Here is a 22593-nt window from a genome sequence, read left to right on the forward strand (position 1 = left end):
GCCGGTACCTAAGTATTACTCCAAGTAGCCCTGTACCCACATCAATCCCATTGATCCAATTGCTGGCGTCTCTTCCCTAGGTACGTACTTTCGTAGTGCTGCTGGTTGTCGCGACGAAGGAAAGCTCCAAAAATTTATCCCAATCGCGTCCAGCTTTCCTTCCGCCATTCTTCGACGACCCCCAACGAGGACACCACTTCGACGCCTACAGCTTTCCTACCACGACCCTCTAGCCACGGCCCTCTCATTCTCTTCTTATCCATACCTTGGTCCATTCTGGTTTCATTTCTCTTTTCTTTTCCTTTCTTTTCTTATTCTACGTGAAACCTGTGAACGACTTCCTTTTCCTAAACAATTCGGCCCGTCCTTCCTCGTTCATCCGCGATACCCGCCCAGCAATCCAACAACAGCCATTTCGCCGCAGTCTCCCTAATTCGACTCGGAACGTCCATATCCCTGCGATACACCAGCAGGAGGACAAGGAAGCCGAAAGCACTACGTTGAACTGGGCGAGAGAATACTCCAAACTCCGTCATCATGCCCACCTATGGTTTTGCCAGCGACGATAGCCTGCCGCCATCAACCCCCGATAGAAACCCTCGCTATGGCTCTGGCTTCTCCCGTTTCGACGACAATCCCTCCACCACCCCGGCCGGCCCTCCTCCTCCCTCTTCCGCCGCGTCCTTTACCCCAGCCGGTGCGCCTTCCGAATCCTACCTGGGAAGCTCCGTGATGCGCCCCTTCACTGGCCACAAACCCGCAAACTTGGGCGGCCCAAATGCCGGAAGCACGAACAGGAGCAATCTATTTGGTCGGCCGCAGAGCTCTCCCAAGTTTCCTCTTGCCAACTCGATAGCAGCCGCTAGGTCGGCCCGCCAACCATCCTCCTTGAGCAGAGAATATGATGCCGGCAAGCAGTCACACGGGCTCCAGAGCAGCACCTTCCATATCCCCACCTTCGATTACAGTGACGAAGACGAAGACGATGAAGAAACCGACGTGGTGGCCCAGGCCGACGAGGAGATGAAGCGATATCTCGAAGCCGATATCGATGCGCCGGAGGACGTGTCGGTCGACGCCGATGCCGACGCCGACGAGGATATGTTCTTGAGCATGCGGCACGAGAAGCCAGTCGAGGATCATGAAGCTGCCTATTCCTATGGTCATGGTGCTGGTGATGCCGATGTCGATGGCGACCTCTATATTGATAATGAAGAAGAGACCGGTGAGGAGGCCAGGAAACGTGCCAGTGCCGCCGAGTACGCCATGGACGAAGGCTTTGACTTTGGCTTCGACAACCCCGACGACCCCGACCCTGACTTTATGCAACTCGTCACTCCTGCTGCCACAAGACAGATGCGGAAGGAAGCTGAAGATATTTTCCGCGCCTCTACGCGTCGCCGATCTTCAGTTAGCGGCAAGCCTCTCAAGTTTGCCTCCACGGCTCGCGATCTCTACACAGAACTCGGCCCCGCCCTCGTCACTGAGCCACCCTCCGTTATCCTCCAAACCGAGCAGCTGATCAACCGGCTCTACGACGAAGGAATCGGAACCGAAGACGATTCGGACAAGTTGGACTCGTGGCTTTCCCAGGTTGCCGACAACCTGGCCGACACCTGGAGGCAGTATGCTTCGAGCCTCCCGATGCCCGAGGGTGAGCACATCGCCGAGGTCGGCCCCAGTCAAGACGACGAACCCTTCCGCAAGGCCTCGTACGTCGCCAACCTGGTACTTCGCCTGCACCACACTCGCACAGGCGACGCCCGGACCGACGCCCTGCCGCGGATTCTGTTCGAGTGGGCCCAGAAGAACCATGATCTCTATCCAGGCCAGGCCGCCGACGTGCTGGGCCATAGACCTTGCCCCGCCGCCCACCCGCTGTACTGGCAGACCATCACAAGCTCGCTCATGCGGGGGAACATTGCCGGCGCCTTGCAGTTGCTCACGGACGCCGGGTGGGGAGCCGTGAGGAAAGGTCCCCGGGGCGAACTAGCTTATACCGGAAAGACCCTCGAAAATGTGCAACGCGCCGTCCAGATCGCTTGCGATATGCTGGACACCTGCCCCGGCAGCAGGGCGAAAGAGAACTGGGACGTCTTCAGCAGCGACTGGACGCTGTTCCGTATCCAGGCCAAGGGTTCGCTGGACAGGCTCCAGAGGTTTGCCGAGGGCCGGGGCCAGGACAGACCCCAGTTCGCCATGGCCGATGGCGACAACGGCGGCGGTGGCGCCCCGGGCCGCCCTTCCCTGGCCAGCCTTGCCCGTAAGGCCGAGAGCCAGGTCCCCTGGGACATCTACGAGCACCTCCACATGATTTACGACATTGCCATGGGAGAACCCGAGGCCATCCTGGATGCGGCCCAGGACTGGTGCGAAGCGACCATCGGCTTGTTCGGTTGGTGGCATGTCGGCGAGGCCGGGGACAGGAACAACAACAAGAGCCTCCGCATGTCTCGGTCACAACAGGTCTTGGCCCTACCCGCCCCCTTCACGGGACCGGATGCCTGGCTGGACCGCCTGGCCACGGCGCTGCACGCTGCCGTCGCATCCGAATTCGAACCGAACCCGAGAAACCCGGTCGAGATGGCCATCGTTTCCGCCTTTGAGGGAAACAACACGGCCGTCATCGGCTTCCTCCGAACCTGGTCTCTACCCGTAGCGGCTGCCGTTGCCGAGCTGGCTTCCTTGGGCCGGTGGCTGCCGAAACCGGAGATGCCCAATCTGATTCTACTGGATAGCCTAGATCAGGAAGACTTGGATATTCTTGGCATGCCGGCTCGAGGCAAGGATGAGGTGGAGGGCATCAAGGATACCACTCTGCTGCAGTACGCGCGAGAGCTCGCAGGCATCGACCAGCTGTCGCCGCAACGGTATGGATGGGAGGTGGCCATGGAAGTTTTGGGGCGCATGGACTCGACGGAGCGGTCCGAGGAGATGGTGGGGGAGCTGCTCCGGGACATTCTCGACGTGCTGAATGTCGACTCGAGCGACACTGTCGAGAAGTTATGGAAGATTCTCAGCGAACTCGGCATGATCACCTACGCCGAGGACACTGCAGAGGTATAAACCGAACACTTGAAAGGACAGAACGTAAGCCAAACTAACTGGTTGCAGACATTTGCGGAAATCTTGGCGAAAGACTCGCACCGGTATGGCGAGGCGCTCTGGTACTACGCCCTCGCTCACCGACCGGGCAAGGTCCGCGAGGTGCTCAACCTCCTCACGTCGTACTCGCTCATGCAGTCGACCGTCTTCCCCCCTCCCGAAGACCTCGACGATCACCTCCACCGACTTCTCACCGACCGCAGCAAGACGTTGGAGGAGTACGCCCAACAGGATCTGGAGGCGGCCCAGCTGCTGGGCCGCATGCTCAGCGGGTACGCGACTCTGCGCAAGTTTTACGAACTCCGCGACACGCCGGGCCTGGCGTCCATGTCGTACCACAAAGCAACCGCCATCCGCCGGCAAGCGGCAACGGCCATTGTGGCGGTGATTTCCAGCTCGGACGACAACATCCGCGGCGGCCTCTACGACGAGAGGCGCGACGCCGTGGTGAGCGAGGATTTCCTCCTGGCACTCCTCGGCGAAGCGCTGGCGTTTGTAAACCCTGGCGATTCCGAGGCGGCCGCCGTCATCACGCTCGACCAGATGGACACCCTCCTCAAGGCGGTCGAGGACATTGAGACGGTGTCGTCGACGGTGTTCAACGCGGCCGACGAGTTTTTCAACCTCGTCTTGGCCTCTGCGCAGGGCTTGAAGGGGTCGACGCCGCACGACTTGATGCGGCGGAAGAACACGGGCGGGGCGGGCAATTCGAGCGGGTCCGGCGCCTACATGCTGAGCGGCAGCACCATGCTGGCCAGCCAGCTGCACCGGTCCGTAAGCGGCGGACTCAGCAGAGCGGGGGGTGCGGCCAAGCGCGGCTGGGACTGGCGCAGCGGGATGACGGCCGGCGCCACCAGCCGGGACGTTCTGCGTATATTGAGGCTGGGACTGTCGAAGGACCTGTCCAAACTGTGGCTTGCCGAGGCCGACACGGTCCCTGTCGTGGGTTAGGAACGCGGAGGAGGGCGTCCGTCTCGGCTGCCTTGGCTGGTTGGTTCACCGGGCACCATCTGGGACACGGGCACGGTGGATGGCGATGGGGACACGTACATGGGCCGGGAGTTGGAGTATGCCTTGGGCGGCCCGTTGATCTGATCTGGGCTGGTCATGCCGTGTCATTAATAAAGTGGAACTGAATACACAATAGACTTTTGTGCTCTTTGTCGGATTCAGCTTTTGGAATGTCTCATCTCTGTCTCCTAATCTGGCGAGCTTCAGCTCAAAACCATGGTAGCAGTTCCGTCGTCACAGTCGTCCCATCAATCTTTGTCCAGCCCACATAGGACAAACACACCACGGCGTACCGTATGTATGAGCGCGGGAAATTTCAATGCTCCAACCACGCCTCACCACCCAACACGTCCTTCCACCCCTTCCCCTCGCTGCGCTGGAACCCACGTACGTCCAGCACGTCAGCAGCGCCAAAGTTGGCACCGTACAGGTGAGGACAGCCGTCGGTATCGGGGACCTCCCAGCGGATCTTGTCGGCGAAGGGGCGGAACGGGAGCTTGAAGACCCAGAGGCGGGAGTGGTCTCCAAAGTAGAGGCTGGCGGTGATGGGGATCTGTTTTTGTGTTGGTTTACCGGTTCATAATTAGCTACGTAAAGCTACACGTACCTGCTTGGCTGTGCTCAGGTGGATAAAGCCGTCTTTGCGGTCGAGGTCGGAAAGGGGCCATTCGGCGGGGAGGGGGGAGGGCGGTTCGTCGGGGATGATCTTGTAGATGTGGACTGGGAGGGGGTCTGGGATGGGACCGGTGTGAGGGGTGGTGGACGACATTGTAATAAACTGAATTCAATACGATGGTGGTCAATCGACGGTGGTTCTGGATATGTTTTGTTTTCCCTTGATGTCGGTCTTATACTCCGTCGTTTGAGAGGGCGATGTTCACGAGATTAGTCCAATGAGAGAATTATAGTACACAAAACACACTCCTACGGAGTACATATACATATACGAGAACATAAGATACATATAGATACATTCGTCACCCAAGTCTGCATCACGTAAGACAAGACCGGGACAGTTGTATTTGTTACAAAGACTACCAAGTCCCATGTTCCCATGTTCTCGCAGACGACAAACGGCCTGCCACCACCACTCGCGCCATGGCCCGCCCCGTCCTGACACCTACATATATAAAAAGCCGCAGCGTCCATGACAGACCAACATCAGTATTACTTACTGTACCGGTACTTCAACTCCTCACGCCTCGCATTCCCGTGTTTTTTTTCTTCTTTCCCTTCCTCTCCTTCCACCCATCACGGCCATACCTCATATGGTCTAAACGCTACCACCTTTAGTATATGCGCCGTAGCTTCAACATAACCTCATGTGACGGCCCGCGTTTTGGTCCTCCTCTCTTTTCGTGCCTCCTTTTAGTCAACTGGCTCAGACGAGGGTATCGCTGCGCCACCATTCATCACGCTAACGCTTCATCATAATGCTCGGATGTCAGGCCGTATTCCTCCCATGGAACAAACCGACTTTTTGACCTGTGCCGCCACTACACCCGCTGGTAGAAGAGCAGGTAGGCCACCTTGTTATCTTTGTCCTTGATGTTGTCCTTCGGCTGCTTGTTCCTCGGCTGCGCGTCGGTCCCGTTGACCACGCTGCTCCACCGGTTCTTCTTGCTGCCGCTCGTCTTGTCCACCGGCGTCCACTCGCCCCGCTCGCCCGAGTCTTCCTCGTTCATGCCGCCGAACCGGTTGGTCGACCCGTCCCGCGACCCGGGCCCTTGGCTCGAGCCCCTGACCGGCTCTTCCTCCCCGACTTCAGCGACGTCCTCGCTGCGCACCCGCCGGATCACCGTATCATCCAGCCGGATCCATTCGTGCTCGTCTTGACGCCTGACGTCCACCGTGTAGTGGCCGCCGTTGGCATGCTTGCCGTGGTGGTATACGACCGCCATGAGTTTGTACTTCGGCCCGCCCGCTCCCTTGCTGGCGTTGTGTAGGTGCCACTGCTTGGAGAGAGCTTGCGCCGGAATCTGTAGTTCAAGAGGGTACCCCACCTTCTTCCAAATCTTGCTCGTACCGCCTTCGGCATCAAAGTGGAATCGCTTCAGGTGCAAGATCAAGACAGGGGGTAGAGTCTCGATGAGCGTCTGCTTGGTCACCGACGCTTGTTTGCCTCGAGGAGAATCGAATCCAGCCCCTTCCAGCTTCTCGTGGAGCGTGAGCTTGATCAGCGCATCGACCACCGTCCTGATCTCTGGCGCCCCAATGTCGAGCTGCAGCGCCTGGTACGGTTCAGTCGTGATGGAGTTTTGCTTACCCGTCACGCGGAGCTCCGATCGCAGCAGGCCTCCAAAGATCTGGGAGATGGGCGTAGATGAGCTGGCCCCGGATGATCGTGTCACAGCCGCTCGCTGCTTGGCCCCAACTTCGAGCCAGCCTTCCGAGCTGGAGGTGTTTCCAACCGCTGGCGACGCTGCAGTCCCGTTAGGTGCAGTATTGGCCGCCGCCACGCCCATCATCTTGGCGCACTCCTCGTCCAGGGACTGTAGAAGGAGGCCGAAAAATTCCTCGGCGTCTTGCTGATGACCTCGCTGCTAACCGGTTAGCAATGAATACTCACTTGGGTGGATGGAAGAAATAACTCAATATCACAAAATAAAAAATAAAAAAACATACCCTCATGTTCTCGAACCTCTTGTCGGGCTCAATGGCCTGATAGATAAACTCGGGCGTGAAAGAAGCGCCGTATTGCTCCAACTCCTCGTTCTTCAGAATCTTGCCAAGTTTGGCCGCCGATTCTGCGGCAGCAATTATCTGGAATTCTTTCATGAAGAGGATCCTGAAAAAAAAAGAGTCAGTCAACACCAGAAACCGACTCTCGTCAAACCCAGCCAAATAACGTCGACTCACATTGCATCAAGAATGGGTGTCTGGCTCTTGAAGCTGAGAGGCACCTTCTCAGCGATTTGGTCCAGGAAGTCGTAAAAGGGAACACAGTAAAGAAGAACTTGAAGAACCTGCTTTCGGGTTAGTCTCCATACATGCGCAAAGCAAAGGCGTCCGTCATGGACCAAGTCAGGGAACTTACAGAATTCATGTAACACATATTACCAATATTGATCAAGCCCCGGGGCTCAATAAACTTAATCTTCTGTGGATTGCCAACTCGGTAGGCTCGGAGCGCAGCAGAGATGGGGCTTGCGCTGCGAGCCGCGTCTCCGTTGGATGCCTGGCCGTCATGTGCAGATGGTACGCCGTTAACAGTGCCATCGGGGGAGGATCCGTCCGTGCCAGCCTGGGACTTCGAGACAGCACCGGATTTCGCAAAGAGGGCGCTCCAGCTGGACACTGGTCGACGTGGCGCCGGCTTTGGCCCTGTCTCCTCCTCTTGCTGCGGCTGGTCAGAGGCGCCAGGACCGGCAGGCGTGGACGCCGCCGCCTGGGAATCCTCCGTGGTCTTCTCCGCAGTCGAGGCCCTCGCAGCCTTTGGACTGCTCTTAGGCACCGCCGGCACAGCGGGCACGACTGGAACGGCCGAGCGTGGTGTTGTGGATCGACCCGCGGACTCCGACGGGGATGCATCTGATGTGCTCGTAGTAGGTCGTGTAGCCTCCTTGGGGCGCTTCTCCGCCGCGTTTTCCGTGGCAGCAGCTTCGGACGCCGGGTTGGCGGACTTTGAGGTTGGCGAGGAGCCCGCAAGAGTATGACCACTTCCGACATTTTCCCTTTGCCCTACCTCCTGGGCATTCCCTTCCGCAGCAGTTCCTTGTTGCTCAGTAGGCAAGGTGACTGGTTGGTGTTCCGAGTTGAGAGGGGAACGACGTTTCCGCCGAACACGCGTCTTCTTGGGAAACTCTAGGTCGGGTCGCGAGAGCCATGGGAGCTACCCCGCAACGGTTAGCATGGTGACGGCTTTCACACATTGAAAAGAATCCTAGTTCGTTCATGGCGGTCAAAACTTACCGGTGCCCTGAACGGCTCCGCTGGCGGAGCTTCTGGGATGATAGTCTCGGTAGCTGGCTGTGGGGAAGGGGCCGAAGGCCGAGAAACCAACAACTCTGGTTCCGGCTGCTGCTGTGCCACAGGCTGTTCGACTTCCGCGACGGGTACATTAGGCTCCGAGGGAGTAGACGGAGCGGCCGGAGGTTGTTGTAGGGAAGGGGCATGGTCGACTGGCGGGACGGCGGCAGGAGGCGGAGAAGCAACCACCAAGGGAGTTTCCCCCAGGACTTGGGACGAGTGGGTCGAGGTAGGAGTTTGCGGGAGGACGGCGCCTGGGACGGGAGGCGGCTGGTAAGGGGTGGCGAGGGCAGGTGATTGCTGGTGTTGGCGCGGGTAGGGCTGGGGGACGCTGACGCCGGCCATGGGTACGAACTGCGGCATGGTCGGGGGCGAACGCATGTATGGAGGCTGAAAGTGCATGTAACCAGATGGCATTCCGCCGTTGATACCACTCTGATACTGGTGAGGAGGCACCACCCCTTGGTGGTAGTACTGGCTGGCAGCATAGGGATTCATATAGTTGGGGTACATGGCGGGTGGTTGGTAGTGATAGGGCGGCGCATGCGCATGGGCAGGCAACGGTCGTCTCCTGCCATGGCTACCATGAACCCCGTGACTAGCCTGTGTAGCGTGGCCGCCGTGATGGCCGTGAGGCCCATGGCCACCGTGGCTACCATGAGCGATATGTATAGGACCTCCTGGACCGGGGCCCATCTCGCCGCCGGCAGTTGGGCTGATCCCCCCTCCACCTCCCGGCATGGGCTGCCCAGCCGGCAGATGACGATGGCTCATCTTGCCGGCTTGGGTGTTGCGTGTTTGCAGTGACTGTCCAGCGTTTGGGCAGTCACTGTCTCCCTTCTGGTTGCGCGACTTTGATCTCGGTCAAATGCGGGACGATGTGGCGAGGTAATAGTTGAGCGAGAGAGACGGAGCTCGTCTGCAACAGGAGCAGCAGCGTTTTTTTCTCTGCCCGGTACAAGTCGCGACGGGGCAGAGATGGGAGTCTGTGGAAGAGGTTGCACACGAGGCAGCACCCGGTCGTTGTTTGGCCCGTGTTACCTGGGACCACAAGAAAATGCGCGCGATGCTGACGACTGTAAGGACTGCAAGAAGAGATTTAATAACCTAGTTCACCTGAGGCCGACCACCTGTGGAAAAAGGAGGAGAGACAGAACAAGACGCGCGCGACTGTGAGAGGAAGGGATGAGGTTATTGCCAAAGGTGGTAGTGGCGGTGGTGCTGGTGGTAGTGGTAGTGGCGTACCGGAAGGGCGAGGCAAGGAAGGGGAAAGAGAAGGCCAGGCTCTCTTGGTCTTGGTCAAAAAAATTACTTGGACCGTTGCGGTTGGATAATTAGTCAGGGTCTCCAGGTAAAAGCCCCCGAGGTTCTTAGGGTGGGAACCGTGGGAAACGATCTTTGGCGAATTGATGGTTGGCTGAAAAACGCACGGATCACGAGTTGGTCGAGGCGCCTTTTCGGTCAAGACCCCGGTGAGCAACCTTCACCATTGTCTGTACTTTGTAGTGAGCATTAGCGACATTGGTAGGCGCTTTGCTTGATTTAGGTACAGTAAGTCGACATAAATGTCGAGCAAATGTACCTCCTACGCCTGCCTAGTGGCGTGAAATTGTAAGTACATTTGTTCAATGGTTTTGTCTCATCACTGTACTTGACTTGATGCTGTCGGGGTAAACGGTACATCACCCGCCCGTGGTATCATTCAACGCCAACAGTCCCTGACGCCATCTAACCGCTGAGGCTTACCCTAGTATTCGTATATGCCAGTGACCAGGACGCAAAAAAAAAAAGGAAAAAAAGGAAAAAAAACATCCCAATACCCAGCACCAACACCCAAAGACCGCTCCGACAAATTCCGTCACTCATCCCTAAACACCCAGCGACCTCCTGGTCTCATGGCTTCCCTGTACCTCTCCTGTATCGTCTGTTTTTCCTGTTTCTCTGCCTCTGCCTTCTCCGCAGCGATTGCCTGGGTATCGGGAAATTCGGTGTCCCAGAACCCAGGCGGGGACGGCCTCCGAGAGTAGTGGTGACGATGCTTCCCTAGCTGATTCGCCAGCTTCCATGTCTTGGCCTCGAGCCAAAGCTCCTCCTTCTCGGCCGGGGACATGCCCCATATCCTGCTTATGCTGTCCCCTAGAAACTCCTCGTACAACCGCATGTCCTCCGCCGCGTTCCTTTCCGTGTTAGACCGCTGGGCCATGGCCAGTGCGCGGAACTTCTTCCCGCAGCAGTTCATGTCCACACACCCGGAAAGACAAGCCCGGTCATTTTTGCCTCGCACAACCTCCGAAAAGGCGTAGTCAAGTCCACTGGTATATTTTGGATTGACTTTGAAATCATCCAAGCGTAGCCTGGAAGGTGATTTCGACCGGAGGACACCCGGTCGGGGGCGTTCGGCCTGCTGGTTGGCCTGCCTGAAGGGCTTCACTCCCGTCGCAGGTTTGGAGCCTCCGGCCTCGCCATCGTCTTCGGCGCGGCGCAACGGGCTGTCTTTCGACCTGCCACGCCTGTCCTCGCCGAACGGCAACTTTCTACGCTGAGGCGGCCCCAGCCCGGGAAGAAGAGACCCAGATGTGTTTCGCGTGGGAGGCGCGGAACGCACACTGGTGGGTCCTTCTCTCGTGGCCGGCGTGTTGAGGAGTTTGTCGAGACGACTGTTTTCGGCAGGGCTTTGCATCGACGGACCGCGGATTGGCCTCTTTCGATACGGACCACCGTCTTCGGCCAAGGATTCTATTCCTTCTTTGAGACCTTTCTTCTTAAAAGGCTTCGTGTCTGCGGAATCTGGTCCAGGCGCTCGAATGTTCGAGCTGATGGGCGCCAAAACTGAGGAGTCCGCAGTGGGCCTCCTTCCAGGCTGGTCGGTCAAGTCTGATCTGACCGACACCATGCCGGTTGTCTGAAATTGCAGGGGAGCTGGTCCAGGGGCATTGGAGAGAGTGCTGTCGAAGAACCTATTTTTCCTCGGCGTGTTGAGTATATGGCTAGTTTCATCAAGGTCCATGCTATCGTGAGGAATTTGACCAATTTGCTTGGCTCCCAGGTCGCTATCTGAGCTGCTCGATTCGGCTTTGACTCTCCTGAGGGGCGGCAGTTTCCTGTCGTCCGGGGCTTTCCTTTTGCGTACAGGACGCTCGCTAACGATGACCGGTCCGTCGGAGGATGGCTCGGATTTTATAGCAATGGCAGAAGGTGGGTCCGCGGCCGCCCGTGGCAGAGGGGGAAGGCGGACGTCATCTTCGTCAGCGGCATACGTCGACTCGCCCTGGGTCGATTCCATGTCGCCTTTGTTTTCAGAATCCTCCTTACGGATGGTCGGGGTCACAGCAGGGCTCGCGTCTCGCCTTGCGGGCACTGCGGTAGGAACATCGTCGTAGGAACGAGAACGAGGCCCAACGTCTGAAGAAAAACTCAGATGTGCTGTCGCGTCGCGTACAGAACCACCCAAGGGTATTTCACTGGAGGCTCTTGAGCGACTGTTCGACGGCCGAACAGAGCGAGGGAGGTCGGATGGATCGTTGTCGGCCGCGAACCCCCCAGAACGTTGGCCATGGCGGCGTTTAGCTGACCTGGCTGTTTCCTCGAGGCACCGGTCGCAACGCTGGAACCTTTCCAGGGCTTCTTTCTTTTCCTTGTAGGCGTTCCTGAGACTCTTGAAATTCGAATTCAGTTTATCGTATTTCCTCTGCAACACATGACTCTTCCGGAGCAAATCGTTCCAATCATCTGCATTTGGCAATGTTCCTGGAGCCGGGGCATTGGGCGCGGCGACCAACGTGTCGCCCGGCCTGGTATCATGTTGTTTGTGCTCTTCGGAGTGGACGTCACGACCGTGAGCCCCATCGTCGCCGGGTAAAACGCCCGTCTTTTGCAGCTGGGCGAGTTTCTCACGTAGGGTCCGGTTCTCTGACTTTATTATGCGCAATTCGTCAATTTGACGACGTAGGCCCGCTATATCGGTCGAGATCCTTTCTTCATGCACACGGTCTTTTTCCCGAAGGTCTGTTCCCCATGGTTAGACGAGAGTGGGAAGTTGACGAAGACGATTCATACCGGCCAGCAGATCTATATCAATCTGGTCACAGACGGCTGCGAGAGCGTCGAAGAGAGCCGGGCGGCCCTTCGTAAACCAACTGGTCATTTCTGGCGCCAGCTCTCCGTAAGAATTCCCAAGGAGAACAAGGGGGAGGCAGGTACGAAGTAACACCACGCCATGGGACGACGGACGTGTGAAACGCGAGACTTGTCAAGGGTCACGACACGTGAACGTCATCGAAGGACACGAGGGCACGGACCATTTAGAGAACCGTTGGTGCGAGCGAAATGACAATGGCATATGATTGGCTTGCCAGGAAGCAAATTTGAACCAGAAGATACAATGCCAAAGTACCTATCCAACGTTTTGTGGTTGACTGCGTGGGTAAGACGGTTCACCATGATACTGATGGGTCGAGGGATACAAAGACGGCCTTGGTGCGAAGGTATTCTGTGTTGATCATGGTCATTTTCGTGAATGAGTAGCTACTCCATACTTGGGCTGAATGCTGGATACTCGGGCAAATTATTATCTACAACTTACAAGGCATGTAATTATCTACGGATACCTACGTCCATACCTTACGTACGAATAGAGAGCTTAACGCCAAAGGGCGAAATCTCGATGGCCTTGGTCAGGTAGAGACCGAGTCAACTGTGTGGTGTCCTCGATCATTCATTACACAGTGCTCTAGGAGAATGGCTGGTATGAAATCGATACCTGAGGTTCCTTCCTTATACCGTAGGTACCTACATTTCGTAGATGACTACAATGGAAGTCGCTACCCCTCCTTCCGTTGGCGATTTGCGAGAGGACCCTCCATCACAGGGTTACCGCACAGGTCACATCCTGCTCTTAGCCCAGCACTCAAGTCTTGGTCTTTTAGCCCCCATCGGTTCCGACTTGACCCACCATTCTGCGATAAAAGATATCGGTTTTTTTCCCTTGTCCCCTCGCCAATTTTCGATCTCCCACATCTGGAGCTGTATTCTCATAACAACGGCTTCTTAGAGACCTCAACCAACATCAAAGGAACTGTGAGTACGGAATGCGCCATTTGGCAAATTCAATTTTCATCTCTTTCTTCTGCTTATTACGCTGTTGCTACTTGCTATTCTCCCGCACTCTCTGTTCGTCTTTTGGTCTTGATGTTTTGCAAAGTTCAACCACGTTGGACTTGGGGAGATATTCCCATGCTGGCTCATCACGAGTTGGATCAACAGCATCAGAATCAATCCAAGCCAAGTTCTTTTGAATGATTTCTCTCCTGCCACATCGACTTGCTTGCATTTCCTTGGCTTCGCTGCCATGGAAGCAGTACTTCGCACTTGATCAGAATTTTTAGGGCGGTCTCCTAGGAGGCGAAAAGAAAAAGAAACTGTTGCTTGATTATCAATTATCCCTACTCCTGTGCATCCACACCTTGGACCAATCCCTTCACGCTTTTTCATAATTTTCTGATCTATCCCTTCGCACCACAGTATCTCGTCCTTCATCCTGCCTGCCTAACTTGCCGATTCACCTGTCTGTATCACCTCCCTTCAACAACAATCTTTGCCGTCTGTTTCTTCAAGCCGTCCCCCAGTTATCTCGTCCACTGACTTGATTTTCACTATCACAGCGCATCGCATCGTCCTATCCTCGCACTCATCCCAAGGTATGAATGAACTGCTCGTCATGACAGAGCTGGAAGTCCAGCTTGCTTGCCCAGGCGCCCGCACTGCTTTGCATATCACATTCATCGACAGCCCATTTCATGTTATGATCTTGAAATCTGCTACGCCCATACTCGCATCCAGTTCATCGAACTGAATGTGAGGGGGTCCAGCGATATTCAAAGCTGTCGGTGCTTAACTTGGTTGAACCTTTGGGCTTTATTTTGATCCTGCTCTGCCGCAGAATCGTCTTTTTCAGCGTTGTCATATCTCTCGGAGCTTCCACTAACTCGACTTTCACCACAGTTATATCCAATCAAGTCTCTCAGCAAAACTCTTTGCAATGGATTACCAAGGATCTGCCCCCGCGCCCCGCGCCTGCTACACTTGTGAGTTGAAACCATTGCTTATTGCTATTCCGCGAATTTTCGCCGTCTCGTTCTTCTTTGTGTGCTTTTCAACCTGGCTTTTACCGAGACTACTAGAGAACTCGGAATGTGCCTGTTTCCCTTTGTTTGCGGCGAACTTCTCTGTTCTGCTCACTTTATTATCATGTGCTAACTCCCCATTAGGCGGCCTTACCGGTCACCAGGTACGCTGATATACACTCACCAGTCCTTTGCCTAGCTCGAACTAACGCGCCTTCTACAGGCCCGCGAGTGCCCTTCTAAGGGTCCCTCAAAGTGGTATGCAGCATATATCTCCATGGCCCCTATTCATAGTGTACGCATTACTGACTAGATACAGCTACAACTGCGGAAGTGAGTTGAATTGCCGGGAGCTCAGCGCGATCAAGAGATGACTAACATTTAACGTCTTAAGATGAGGGCCACTTGAGTAAGATCATCCCGTCCACATTCCACCACAAATTCTTATACTGACCGCGTGTAGGCCGTGAATGCCCTGACGGTCCCAAGGACAACAAGTCTTGCTACCGCTGCGGCCAGCCTGGCCACATCAGCCGTGACTGCCCCCAGGGCGGCGGCAATGTCGGCGGAGGCGCGGGATCCGGCGAGTGCTACAAGGTAGGATATTTCCCCTTGTACCAGGCACTGACTACGGATCTAATCGTCTAAATAGTGCGGTGAGCCCGGCCACATGGCTCGCAACTGCCCCAAGGCCGGTGGTTACGGTGGCGGCTACGGCGGTGGTGGCGGTGGCTACAACTCTGGTTACGGTGCTCCCAAGACCTGTTACTCGTGCGGCGGCTTCGGTCACATGTCGCGTACGTATTACACTTGTCTTGCTATCCCTGACATCAGAACTAAACGTGTATTCTCCAGGTGACTGCACCAACGGCTCCAAGTGCTACAACTGTGGCGAGAGCGGTCACTTCTCCCGCGACTGTCCTAAGGAGTCGGCTGGCGGCGAGAAGATCTGCTACAAGTGCCAACAGCCCGGCCACGTCCAGGCTCAGTGCCCCAGCAACTAAACGAAAACCCCCCAAAGTCCGACATTGCATGGTATGGGGCTTGCACTCTCTGTCGCATTTCTGACAATGAGCGCACGGTGATGGCCTCCATGGGCTGCTGCTTATGATCCCCCCGACAACACGATGAAAGCTGTTATGGGTCACGATGGTTTTTCTTTTGTTTTCCGTTTTTTCCTTTGTTCTTCTACACTCGGCAGCCCGACTCAGTACATGAAAACGGCACACGGAAATGTTTACGAAAAGCACGAATCCCGGATTTCCCTCAAACGAACGGTCGACATGGTGATACCTCTCGCGCTTCGGTTTCTGGACAAACTTCTACGTGCCAGTCTCAATTCAGTCTTTTGGATGGACGATGGCAACGAAAACAAACAAAAGACACGAAAAAGAAAAAAAGGCGGAGGGGGGGAGAGCTACAGCTTGGCTTTGAACACGCTGGGAGTTGAGGGACAGTGAACGAGACGGGTGGATCTTTTTACGAGAAATCTTCTCTCTCGACTAGATTTCTTCGGTCTTGGGCCGGCTGGTTAAGAAAGCAAATTGGAGAGCTCGCTGCTCTCTCGGCGGTGAAATGATACCCCAGGCGGCGACTCCTACCGAGGGTCGGTGAAGGGAATGGAAGTATGTGTTGAATTCATGAAACTTAGTTGTCGATGATTGGTGTATGGTGATGTTGTTGTTTCTTGAGGCACTTGTACTCCCGCCATTCAAGTAATTCCGGTAAGTCTAGTCGCCCCTCTGGATGGCGGGCTGTTAGAACGTATGGAACGTATGGCCTAATCTAATCTAGCCCTGACAGCAGAAAAGCCGGTCGCCAGATATAACCCCCCTTGGGAGTATCTTTGCGCTTTACATATCGCACGCCATGCTGTTCCCCAAAATAAGATGTACAGCTCACAAATTCCAAGACCCCAGCGGCTGGCTTCCTTATAGCCTCTCCTTGGGCATATTGCGCATGGCTTGCCGGACGGCGAGATCACTCAAGATGCCCTCCTCGCCTCCGAGAACGGCATCGAACTTGTTGGAGCGATTGAACATCTCGATGACGCGACCCATGCCGGTTCGAGTCAAAGCACGGCCGCCCCAGATACTAACAGCCTCGTCGGCAATCTCGTGAGCAGCGCGCGTGGTTGATGTCTTGAGGAGGGCGATAGGACCGCCCAGGTGCTTCGCTTGCTCCTTGTAAGGCATCTGGCACATCTGGTAGGTGATGGTTTCTAGCCAAGATTGGTTTGCCTCTGTCAACGCGATCATTTTGGCCAGCCTATTGTTGCGAGAAGCCGCAGGTTAGCTCAGAATACTTCCGGGGCCCCACGGTCACTCAGGCGACCGAGGGTAGATGACCTTGGCGGTTGCTTACTTTTGCCTGATCACGGGCTGGTCAATGAGCGGCTTGCCGAAAACGATGCGCTGATTAGCCCATTTGAGGGATTCTTCGACCACGTTACGGCACATGCGGACCGTGGCACCTTCAACGTCTTGTCAGCTCGTTCCGGCCGATGATGGGGTGGCCAGTGGGCGAAGCGGTGCCGCTGGGCAAAGAACTTACATGCCATGGTCCAGCGCTCGTGGTTGAAGTTGCTGAGGACGACGTGGATTCCCCTATTCTCCTGACCCAGTAAGTTCTCGGCAGGGACCTTGACGTTGTCGAATGTGATGTAAGTGGTCCCCGCAGCAGGGGAGTAGCTCGTCTTGATGGGCTTCGTCTCGACGCCCTCGCCGCGCTCGATCAAGAGGACGCTGAGTCCGTTCTCCGTCCGGACGGCGGTGACGAAATAGTCGGACCAGACGCCATTCGTGATCCACTTCTTGGTGCCGTTGACGATGTAGTGGGACCCGTCGGCGGACTTGCGGGCGGTGGTGCGGATGCCAGCGACGTCGCTACCGGCAAAGGCCTCGGTGATGGCGAGGCAAAGCTTCTTGCGGCCGGAGAGGACCTCGGCGCTGACGCGGTCGCGGAGGGCAGGGCTGTTGGCAAAGTTGAGGACGACGGTCAGGCCGATGGTCATGCCGGCCATGTTGCCGTCCTGGAAGCCGCGGGCGCCGGTGCGGGCCAGCTCCTGCGCGACGATGAGGTCGTGAAAAAAGTCAAACTCGGACGGGTCGACGACGCCTCCCAGGATCTCGACGCCCTGGAGGTGCGGGCCGGGACCGAGGCGCATGTGCAGGACGCCGTTGGCGGCCATGCGGTCGATGAGCTCCTGGGAGATGTACTCGCCGGACTCCTCGGCCTCGCGGGCCTCGGGCGTCACGTAGCGGTCGGTGAAGTCGCGCATGGCCTTTTGCAGGCGGCGGTGGGAGTCCTTGTAGTAGGGGTTTCGGCGGGAGAAGGGTTCCGCCAGCCAGGTCGGCTCGGCGTAGGGGACGCGGGAGAGTTCGCCGGGCCCCGGGTTCACGACCTGCGGAGACTCGCCGCGGATCGTCCCGATGAGGAGGGTGCGGTCGTAGCGGGTGAGGACATCGTGGCGGTGGAGGTTGTAGAAGTCGGTGGTGGAGTCGCGACCGGCTACTTGGTGGAGGACGGCGGCGCCGCCCGGGTGTGCGTCGACAAAGTCTGTCAGGTCGTAGACTTTGGAGTCGATGATTGTCCAAAGCGAATCTTCGGTGTTGTGCTTGGCGACGTCATCGCGAGTGAAGGTTTTTTGAGGAGCCATGGCGGCACAGCCTAGGGTCGCGCTGGCGGGCTTATAAAGGTAGGTAGGTAATGAGCGAAAGATTGTCCAAGAGTGCCAATGTGTAGTGAATTTCCAGACATATATCGACAGCTGCGTGGATGGAGCGACAATAGAAATCTCAGAAAGACCGGACCTGTTTACGAAGCTCGTGACATTCTGAGCCTCGGCTCGGCTTTCGGGGCGCATCATCTGATCTGGGGTAAGACGGGAGCTTGGGCCACATTGCTGAGTATCGACGCAGATATGATTGGTCGTTTGAGCCGGACTTCCCAATTAATTCTCCACAAAAATATTGCCAACTGCCAGCGACCGTCTCTGCCCTGGTGGGGAGTAATCGACAGCTGCCAAGCCCGCTGAGATAAGCTGCCATCTGGTTCATCGCTGACAATATTCGACTTTTTTATTTCTTTTCGGGTTCAACATCGAATAACGGAAAACAGTTGAGTGGAATCGTCCTCGCTGCGGGCTCCGCTCGCCTGCCAGAATGGTTAAATCTATTTTCTCTCTTATTCAGCTTTCTGTCAGTGCGAGAGACGAGTTGGACCGATGTTGACTCGCTGCTCAACTCGGAACTCTGTCAAGCTTAGGCCCCCAATACAGTCCCTTTCTTTCTCGACAGTTCAAAATCATCACGACCCCTATTCTATTATAAGACGGATTAGGCCTGGAGGCTGGCATTATTTAGTCAGATACGTGCCATCACGCCACAGTACTCAAGTCGTCCGAGTTAAATATCGCATTGTCTTGCGTAACCGGTGAGTGCGTGTGTTTTCTTCAAAAGACGAGCCGGCGCATCCCATTCCATCTGTCTTCACCGAGACCGATGATCGATGCCTAGGTACCGAGCTTCAAATAAGAATAGCGATACCTAGGTAGCGAGTGAGGGTGGTCAAGTCATGTTTCCAAGAGATCTGGTTCCTATTCTATAACCAACACCGATCCTTATCTCATTTTTCTCAAATTCCGTCCGTCATGCAATCCTTTTCGGTCTCAAACCGAGATTCTCCCTCATCTTCATGTATTATCACTCGTCCCTTCATCGACCCAACCATGAGCACGCGAGCTAGGGATCGCGAGCGATTGGCTGACCCAACAGCAGAGCTAGTTGGCTCCCACTGTCCCACCATCATCATCCGAAATCGGAGGTTGGAGGTCTGGACAAAGTCCTTGGAGTATCTTATCAGAGATACCACTTTCCGACCTCCACTTATCTCACCGTTGCGCATCTTGCTTGCCGCCACGACAGCACTTGCGTGCGAAGTTTCTGCCATGCAGGGCATAGCATGCACTTCTGGTTTTTGGCCATTTACGCATTCCGTCTAGACAGGAGAACTCCATGCGCGCTTTGCGCTCTTTCGCCTTATGCCCCCACCTGGCTGACCCAGCCGCCCGTCAAGTCTAGAAACTCGGTCTCCTGACACACCTTGGCCTTGAACCGACCAGACGTCTTCCCTCGGGTACTTTCCGAGTCCCTGACCAGGTAGTGCCTACCTATGACACGGGTGTCGGGTTCTACCTCCCTAACATTCCCGAGCCACCCCCTGAATAGCCCTAGTTGCCTTGAGTGAGGCAGAATACTATAACGGCCAGTGTCGAGCTTGTATCCCCTTCATATTCCTCTATGCGATCATCCGCATTCCGCGTTGACTTGTATCCGACGTATCCTCCCTGTTAGGTCAAGACAGGGTCTAAATACAAGTGTATCAGACTCGCCTCCGTACCCTTCCTCTGCAAAATTTTCCTTTACGTCCTGGTCATGAGACCACGCCCTGCGCGGCCTGGACCGTTCTCAGGAACACCAAGTAGCCGTTGAATCTCATCACGAAAACCTTGATACCTTCCTCATTTCATTCATGCTCCTCCCATATCCGACTCGCAAACTTCAAAAATCACAGCGAGTGACCGACATTGACCCATTCATATAATTTGATTCATTTCCCACTGTTTTGGTTATACTCGTAATACTCGTCCTTACCGTCATGGATGCTCACTATATTTCCTACGCAAGCGCATCTCTCCGTGATTCCTCCAAGATATATCAGGACCTCAGGTCCATCCGGCTTTCCAGCATCGTCGGGGCTCAGAAAAGGGGCTTTCTCGAGTCACTTGCCATGGACTCTTTGGGAAAGGTAATGAAAGTAATCAGAATCATCCAGCTACCTCTTTAGTGGTCTTTGTTTTTCTTTCTTTCCCGGTGAGAAAAGGAGAAGAAAAAGAAAAGACCAATCAACATGTTTCTAACGTCTGTCCAGCGGAAGCTGTCCAATCCAGACGGCAAGCCTCATATAGGTATCGTCGGCGCTGGTCTCGCCGGCCTGCGTTGCGCAGACATCCTGTGCCAGTATGGATTCCGGGTCACCATCGTCGAAGGTCGCAACAGGCTCGGAGGTCGTATGGTACAGGAACGGCTTCCCAACGGCCACTTGGTTGACCTAGGGCCCAATTGGATCCATGGTACCAGCGACAATCCCATGCTTGACCTGGCCAAGGAGACGAAGACGGCCGTTGGCAGCTGGGATACGCGGACGTATATGTTTGATGAGTTTGGCAAGCTCTTTCGCCTCGACGACAGCGAAGGCTATTCGGAGATCATGTGGGATATCGTACAGGACGCTTTCAAGTACTCCAACAAGCACTGGGCCACGATCCCCGCCGAGGAGAGTCTCTGGGACTTTTTTCAGAAGAAGGTGGTCGAGCGAATTCCCGAGACCGAGGCGGACTTTGAGCGAAAACGCAACATCGTCCTCCAGGTATCGGAGCTCTGGGGCGCGTTCGTGGGAAGCCCCATCACTCGGCAAAGCCTCAAGTTCTTTTGGTTAGAGGAGTGTATCGAGGGCGGTGAGTTCTCGTTTCGGCCTTTTCTTTTCATTTTCTTGAATATACATATACTCTTGAAGAACAGACACGTACTGATCATGAGAACAGAAAATCTCTTCTGCGCTGACACGTACCACGAAATTCTCAAAACCATAGCAAAGCCGGCAAAAGACCACGCAACCATCATGTACAGCACGCGGGTGGAGGGGATTGAACTGCGAACTCCCGATCGTCCAAACCCCAGGATACGGACTAGCAGCGGCGATGTTCTGGAATTCGATGAAGTGATCCTCACCGCACCGCTTGGGTGGCTGAAAAGAAATCTTGCCGCCTTTGACCCCCCGCTCCCAGAGAGACTTCAACAAGGAATCAATTCCATCGGTTATGGGTGTCTCGAAAAGGCAAGTCTTTTGTTTTCTTTCCTTTTCTTCCCTCCATGTTACGATCCGTGTGTCGGCCGAAGGCACTAACACCAGACCAGGTCTACATCAGTTTCCGCAAGGCGTTTTGGCTCGTCCCGGATTCCGAAGGTAGGATAGTCCAGGGGTTCTGTCAGTGGCTGGCGCCGAGATACGCCCCCAAGACAAACCCAACCAAGTGGAACCAGGAGATCGTGGAGCTGGCATCATCGGGCCTGGCCTCCTCTCATCCCACGCTCTTGTTCTACATATACGGGGACGAGTCGCAGTTTATCACGGAAGAGCTGGGTAAGATGCAGACACAACAGCAGCGCGACGACTTTCTGTACAGCTTCTTCAAGCCATACTACTCGCGGCTCCCGCAGTACGACGAAGCGTCGCCGGACTGCCAACCAACGGGGTGCCTGGCGACGGACTGGCTGCACGACGACCTAGCCGGGAATGGCAGCTATAGCAACTTCCAGGTGGGCCTCGAGCACGGTGATAAGGACATCCGGGTCATGAGAGACGGCGTGCCCGAAGGGGGGTTGTGGCTGGCCGGGGAGCACACGGCGCCGTTCGTGGCGCTGGGAACCGCGACGGGGGCCTACTGGAGCGGAGAGAGCGTGGGGAGGAGGATAGCGGGGGCGTACGGGCGGGAGATGGGGACAAAGTCGTAAGATGTCGGTCTTGGACGGCATTGAATTGAATCTACTTCTGGTTTGATGCCCTGCGCAAATGGTACACACAAGGCACAGTTAGACCTCTGAACGGCCAACTGTTTGAATACCGAGTATAGAGGGTTGCCTACAAATGAAAGACGGGGTATTAAGACGATGAAAGACGGGAGAAGAATGAAACTGAAGACATGAGAGACAGCTTTGTCCGACGACGGGCGAAAATGGATGCAGCTTATGTAAGCAGAGTCTCTTCGACAATGACAACTGAAGGACATGCTTGGATCGACTTGGGCTGGTGGTTGGTTTCAAGGTCTCCCGACCTTGGTTGTGGAGGGTGGTGTCGATAGATTGCGGTTCTGAGTTGGGCTTATTGCTATTAGGCTTCCACAAAGACATGCATAAGTGAAGCTGCTGCAACGCCTACGAACAAATCAAGCAAAGGTCACGAGTGTCTTGGACATTCAATGTGGGGCGAATACTTATACAACGTACATACGTTGTACTCTTTACCCCAGCTATAGGCGTCACGGCGTCAAGCAGGTGCCCCTCCTTTGATCAAGTCACTCCCTGTAACATAGCGTGGTCACGGGACATCGCCCCACATCTGGTTGCCTCTACACTAACACTAGGTAGCTTTTACTAACAAAACCTCTACCATTACAAGCGAGAATCTGTTAGTCGACATGCTGACAGGTACCAAGTACGCCACAAGGTACTATCCTCCGACCCAAGGTACCCCTGGCTTCGAACCACCCGACCGCCGCCGTCAGGGTCTCTCTTCAACCTACACTGCAAACATACTTTTGCCTTTG

At 55.6% G+C, this 22593-nt stretch overlaps 8 protein-coding genes across 8 annotated transcripts; 4 read left to right on the top strand and 4 right to left on the bottom strand.

Annotated features, from left to right (window-relative positions):
* Positions 1-537: 537 nt before the first annotated feature.
* On the top strand, positions 538-4056 carry ACRALDRAFT_2098225 (uncharacterized protein; the record flags this gene model as incomplete). Its single annotated transcript, XM_071022871.1, has 3 exons — positions 538-1131; positions 1261-3060; positions 3115-4056. The coding sequence occupies 3 exons, from the start codon at positions 538-540 to the stop codon at positions 4054-4056; spliced, it is 3336 nt and encodes a 1111-aa protein (XP_070877023.1).
* Positions 4057-4432: 376 nt separating this feature from the next.
* ACRALDRAFT_1068457 (uncharacterized protein) lies at positions 4433-4885 on the bottom strand (the record flags this gene model as incomplete). Its single annotated transcript, XM_071017569.1, has 2 exons — positions 4433-4669; positions 4724-4885. 2 exons carry the CDS (start codon positions 4883-4885, stop codon positions 4433-4435), a joined length of 399 nt encoding a protein of 132 aa, XP_070877024.1.
* A 23-nt stretch (positions 4886-4908) lies between these two features.
* ACRALDRAFT_2017047 (uncharacterized protein) lies at positions 4909-5444 on the top strand (the record flags this gene model as incomplete). The annotated part of the gene is made up of 6 exons (XM_071019867.1): positions 4909-4925; positions 4984-4991; positions 5049-5101; positions 5150-5226; positions 5282-5387; positions 5424-5444. The coding sequence occupies 6 exons, from the start codon at positions 4909-4911 to the stop codon at positions 5442-5444; spliced, it is 282 nt and encodes a 93-aa protein (XP_070877025.1).
* Positions 5445-5612: 168 nt separating this feature from the next.
* On the bottom strand, positions 5613-8598 carry ACRALDRAFT_2025683 (uncharacterized protein; the record flags this gene model as incomplete). Its single annotated transcript, XM_071020337.1, has 5 exons — positions 5613-6656; positions 6742-6904; positions 6976-7082; positions 7154-7948; positions 8029-8598. The coding sequence occupies 5 exons, from the start codon at positions 8596-8598 to the stop codon at positions 5613-5615; spliced, it is 2679 nt and encodes an 892-aa protein (XP_070877026.1).
* Positions 8599-9669: 1071 nt separating this feature from the next.
* Positions 9670-12273, bottom strand: ACRALDRAFT_1074794 (uncharacterized protein). Its single transcript, XM_071018284.1, has 2 exons — positions 12142-12273; positions 9670-12090 (listed from the first exon to the last, which is right to left on the bottom strand). The coding sequence occupies exons 1-2, from the start codon at positions 12227-12229 to the stop codon at positions 9944-9946; spliced, it is 2235 nt and encodes a 744-aa protein (XP_070877027.1). The 5' UTR covers positions 12230-12273; the 3' UTR covers positions 9670-9943.
* Positions 12274-14122: 1849 nt separating this feature from the next.
* Positions 14123-15211, top strand: ACRALDRAFT_2025685 (uncharacterized protein; the record flags this gene model as incomplete). The annotated part of the gene is made up of 7 exons (XM_071020338.1): positions 14123-14168; positions 14352-14371; positions 14431-14465; positions 14527-14540; positions 14671-14804; positions 14860-15004; positions 15063-15211. 7 exons carry the CDS (start codon positions 14123-14125, stop codon positions 15209-15211), a joined length of 543 nt encoding a protein of 180 aa, XP_070877028.1.
* Positions 15212-16138: 927 nt separating this feature from the next.
* On the bottom strand, positions 16139-17865 carry ACRALDRAFT_2040310 (uncharacterized protein; the record flags this gene model as incomplete). The annotated part of the gene is made up of 3 exons (XM_071021042.1): positions 16139-16475; positions 16572-16680; positions 16761-17865. 3 exons carry the CDS (start codon positions 17863-17865, stop codon positions 16139-16141), a joined length of 1551 nt encoding a protein of 516 aa, XP_070877029.1.
* A 1267-nt stretch (positions 17866-19132) lies between these two features.
* On the top strand, positions 19133-22061 carry ACRALDRAFT_1080020 (uncharacterized protein). The gene is made up of 4 exons (XM_071018970.1): positions 19133-20015; positions 20139-20724; positions 20812-21104; positions 21185-22061. The coding sequence occupies exons 1-4, from the start codon at positions 19866-19868 to the stop codon at positions 21779-21781; spliced, it is 1626 nt and encodes a 541-aa protein (XP_070877030.1). The 5' UTR covers positions 19133-19865; the 3' UTR covers positions 21782-22061.
* The last annotated feature ends 532 nt before the right edge of the window (positions 22062-22593 follow it).

Source organism: Sodiomyces alcalophilus, assembly GCF_042370955.1.
Source record: "Sodiomyces alcalophilus JCM 7366 unplaced genomic scaffold ACRALscaffold_2, whole genome shotgun sequence".
NCBI classification, from domain to species: Eukaryota; Fungi; Ascomycota; class Sordariomycetes; order Glomerellales; family Plectosphaerellaceae; genus Sodiomyces; species Sodiomyces alcalophilus.

Bases quoted from the DNA above. Each gene is read 5' to 3' on its own strand.
- ACRALDRAFT_1074794 (XM_071018284.1), bottom strand. From the start codon at position 12,229: ATGACCAGTTGGTTTACGAAGGGCCGCCCGGCTCTCTTCGACGCTCTC. The intron at 12,091-12,141 runs GTATGAATCGTC...CATGGGGAACAG, and splicing joins TGATATAGATCTGCTGGCCG to ACCTTCGGGAAAAAGACCGT.
- ACRALDRAFT_1080020 (XM_071018970.1), top strand. From the start codon at position 19,866: ATGGATGCTCACTATATTTCCTACGCAAGCGCATCTCTCCGTGATTCC. The intron at 20,725-20,811 runs GTGAGTTCTCGT...TCATGAGAACAG, and splicing joins AGAGGAGTGTATCGAGGGCG to AAAATCTCTTCTGCGCTGAC. The intron at 21,105-21,184 runs GCAAGTCTTTTG...ACACCAGACCAG, and splicing joins GTTATGGGTGTCTCGAAAAG to GTCTACATCAGTTTCCGCAA.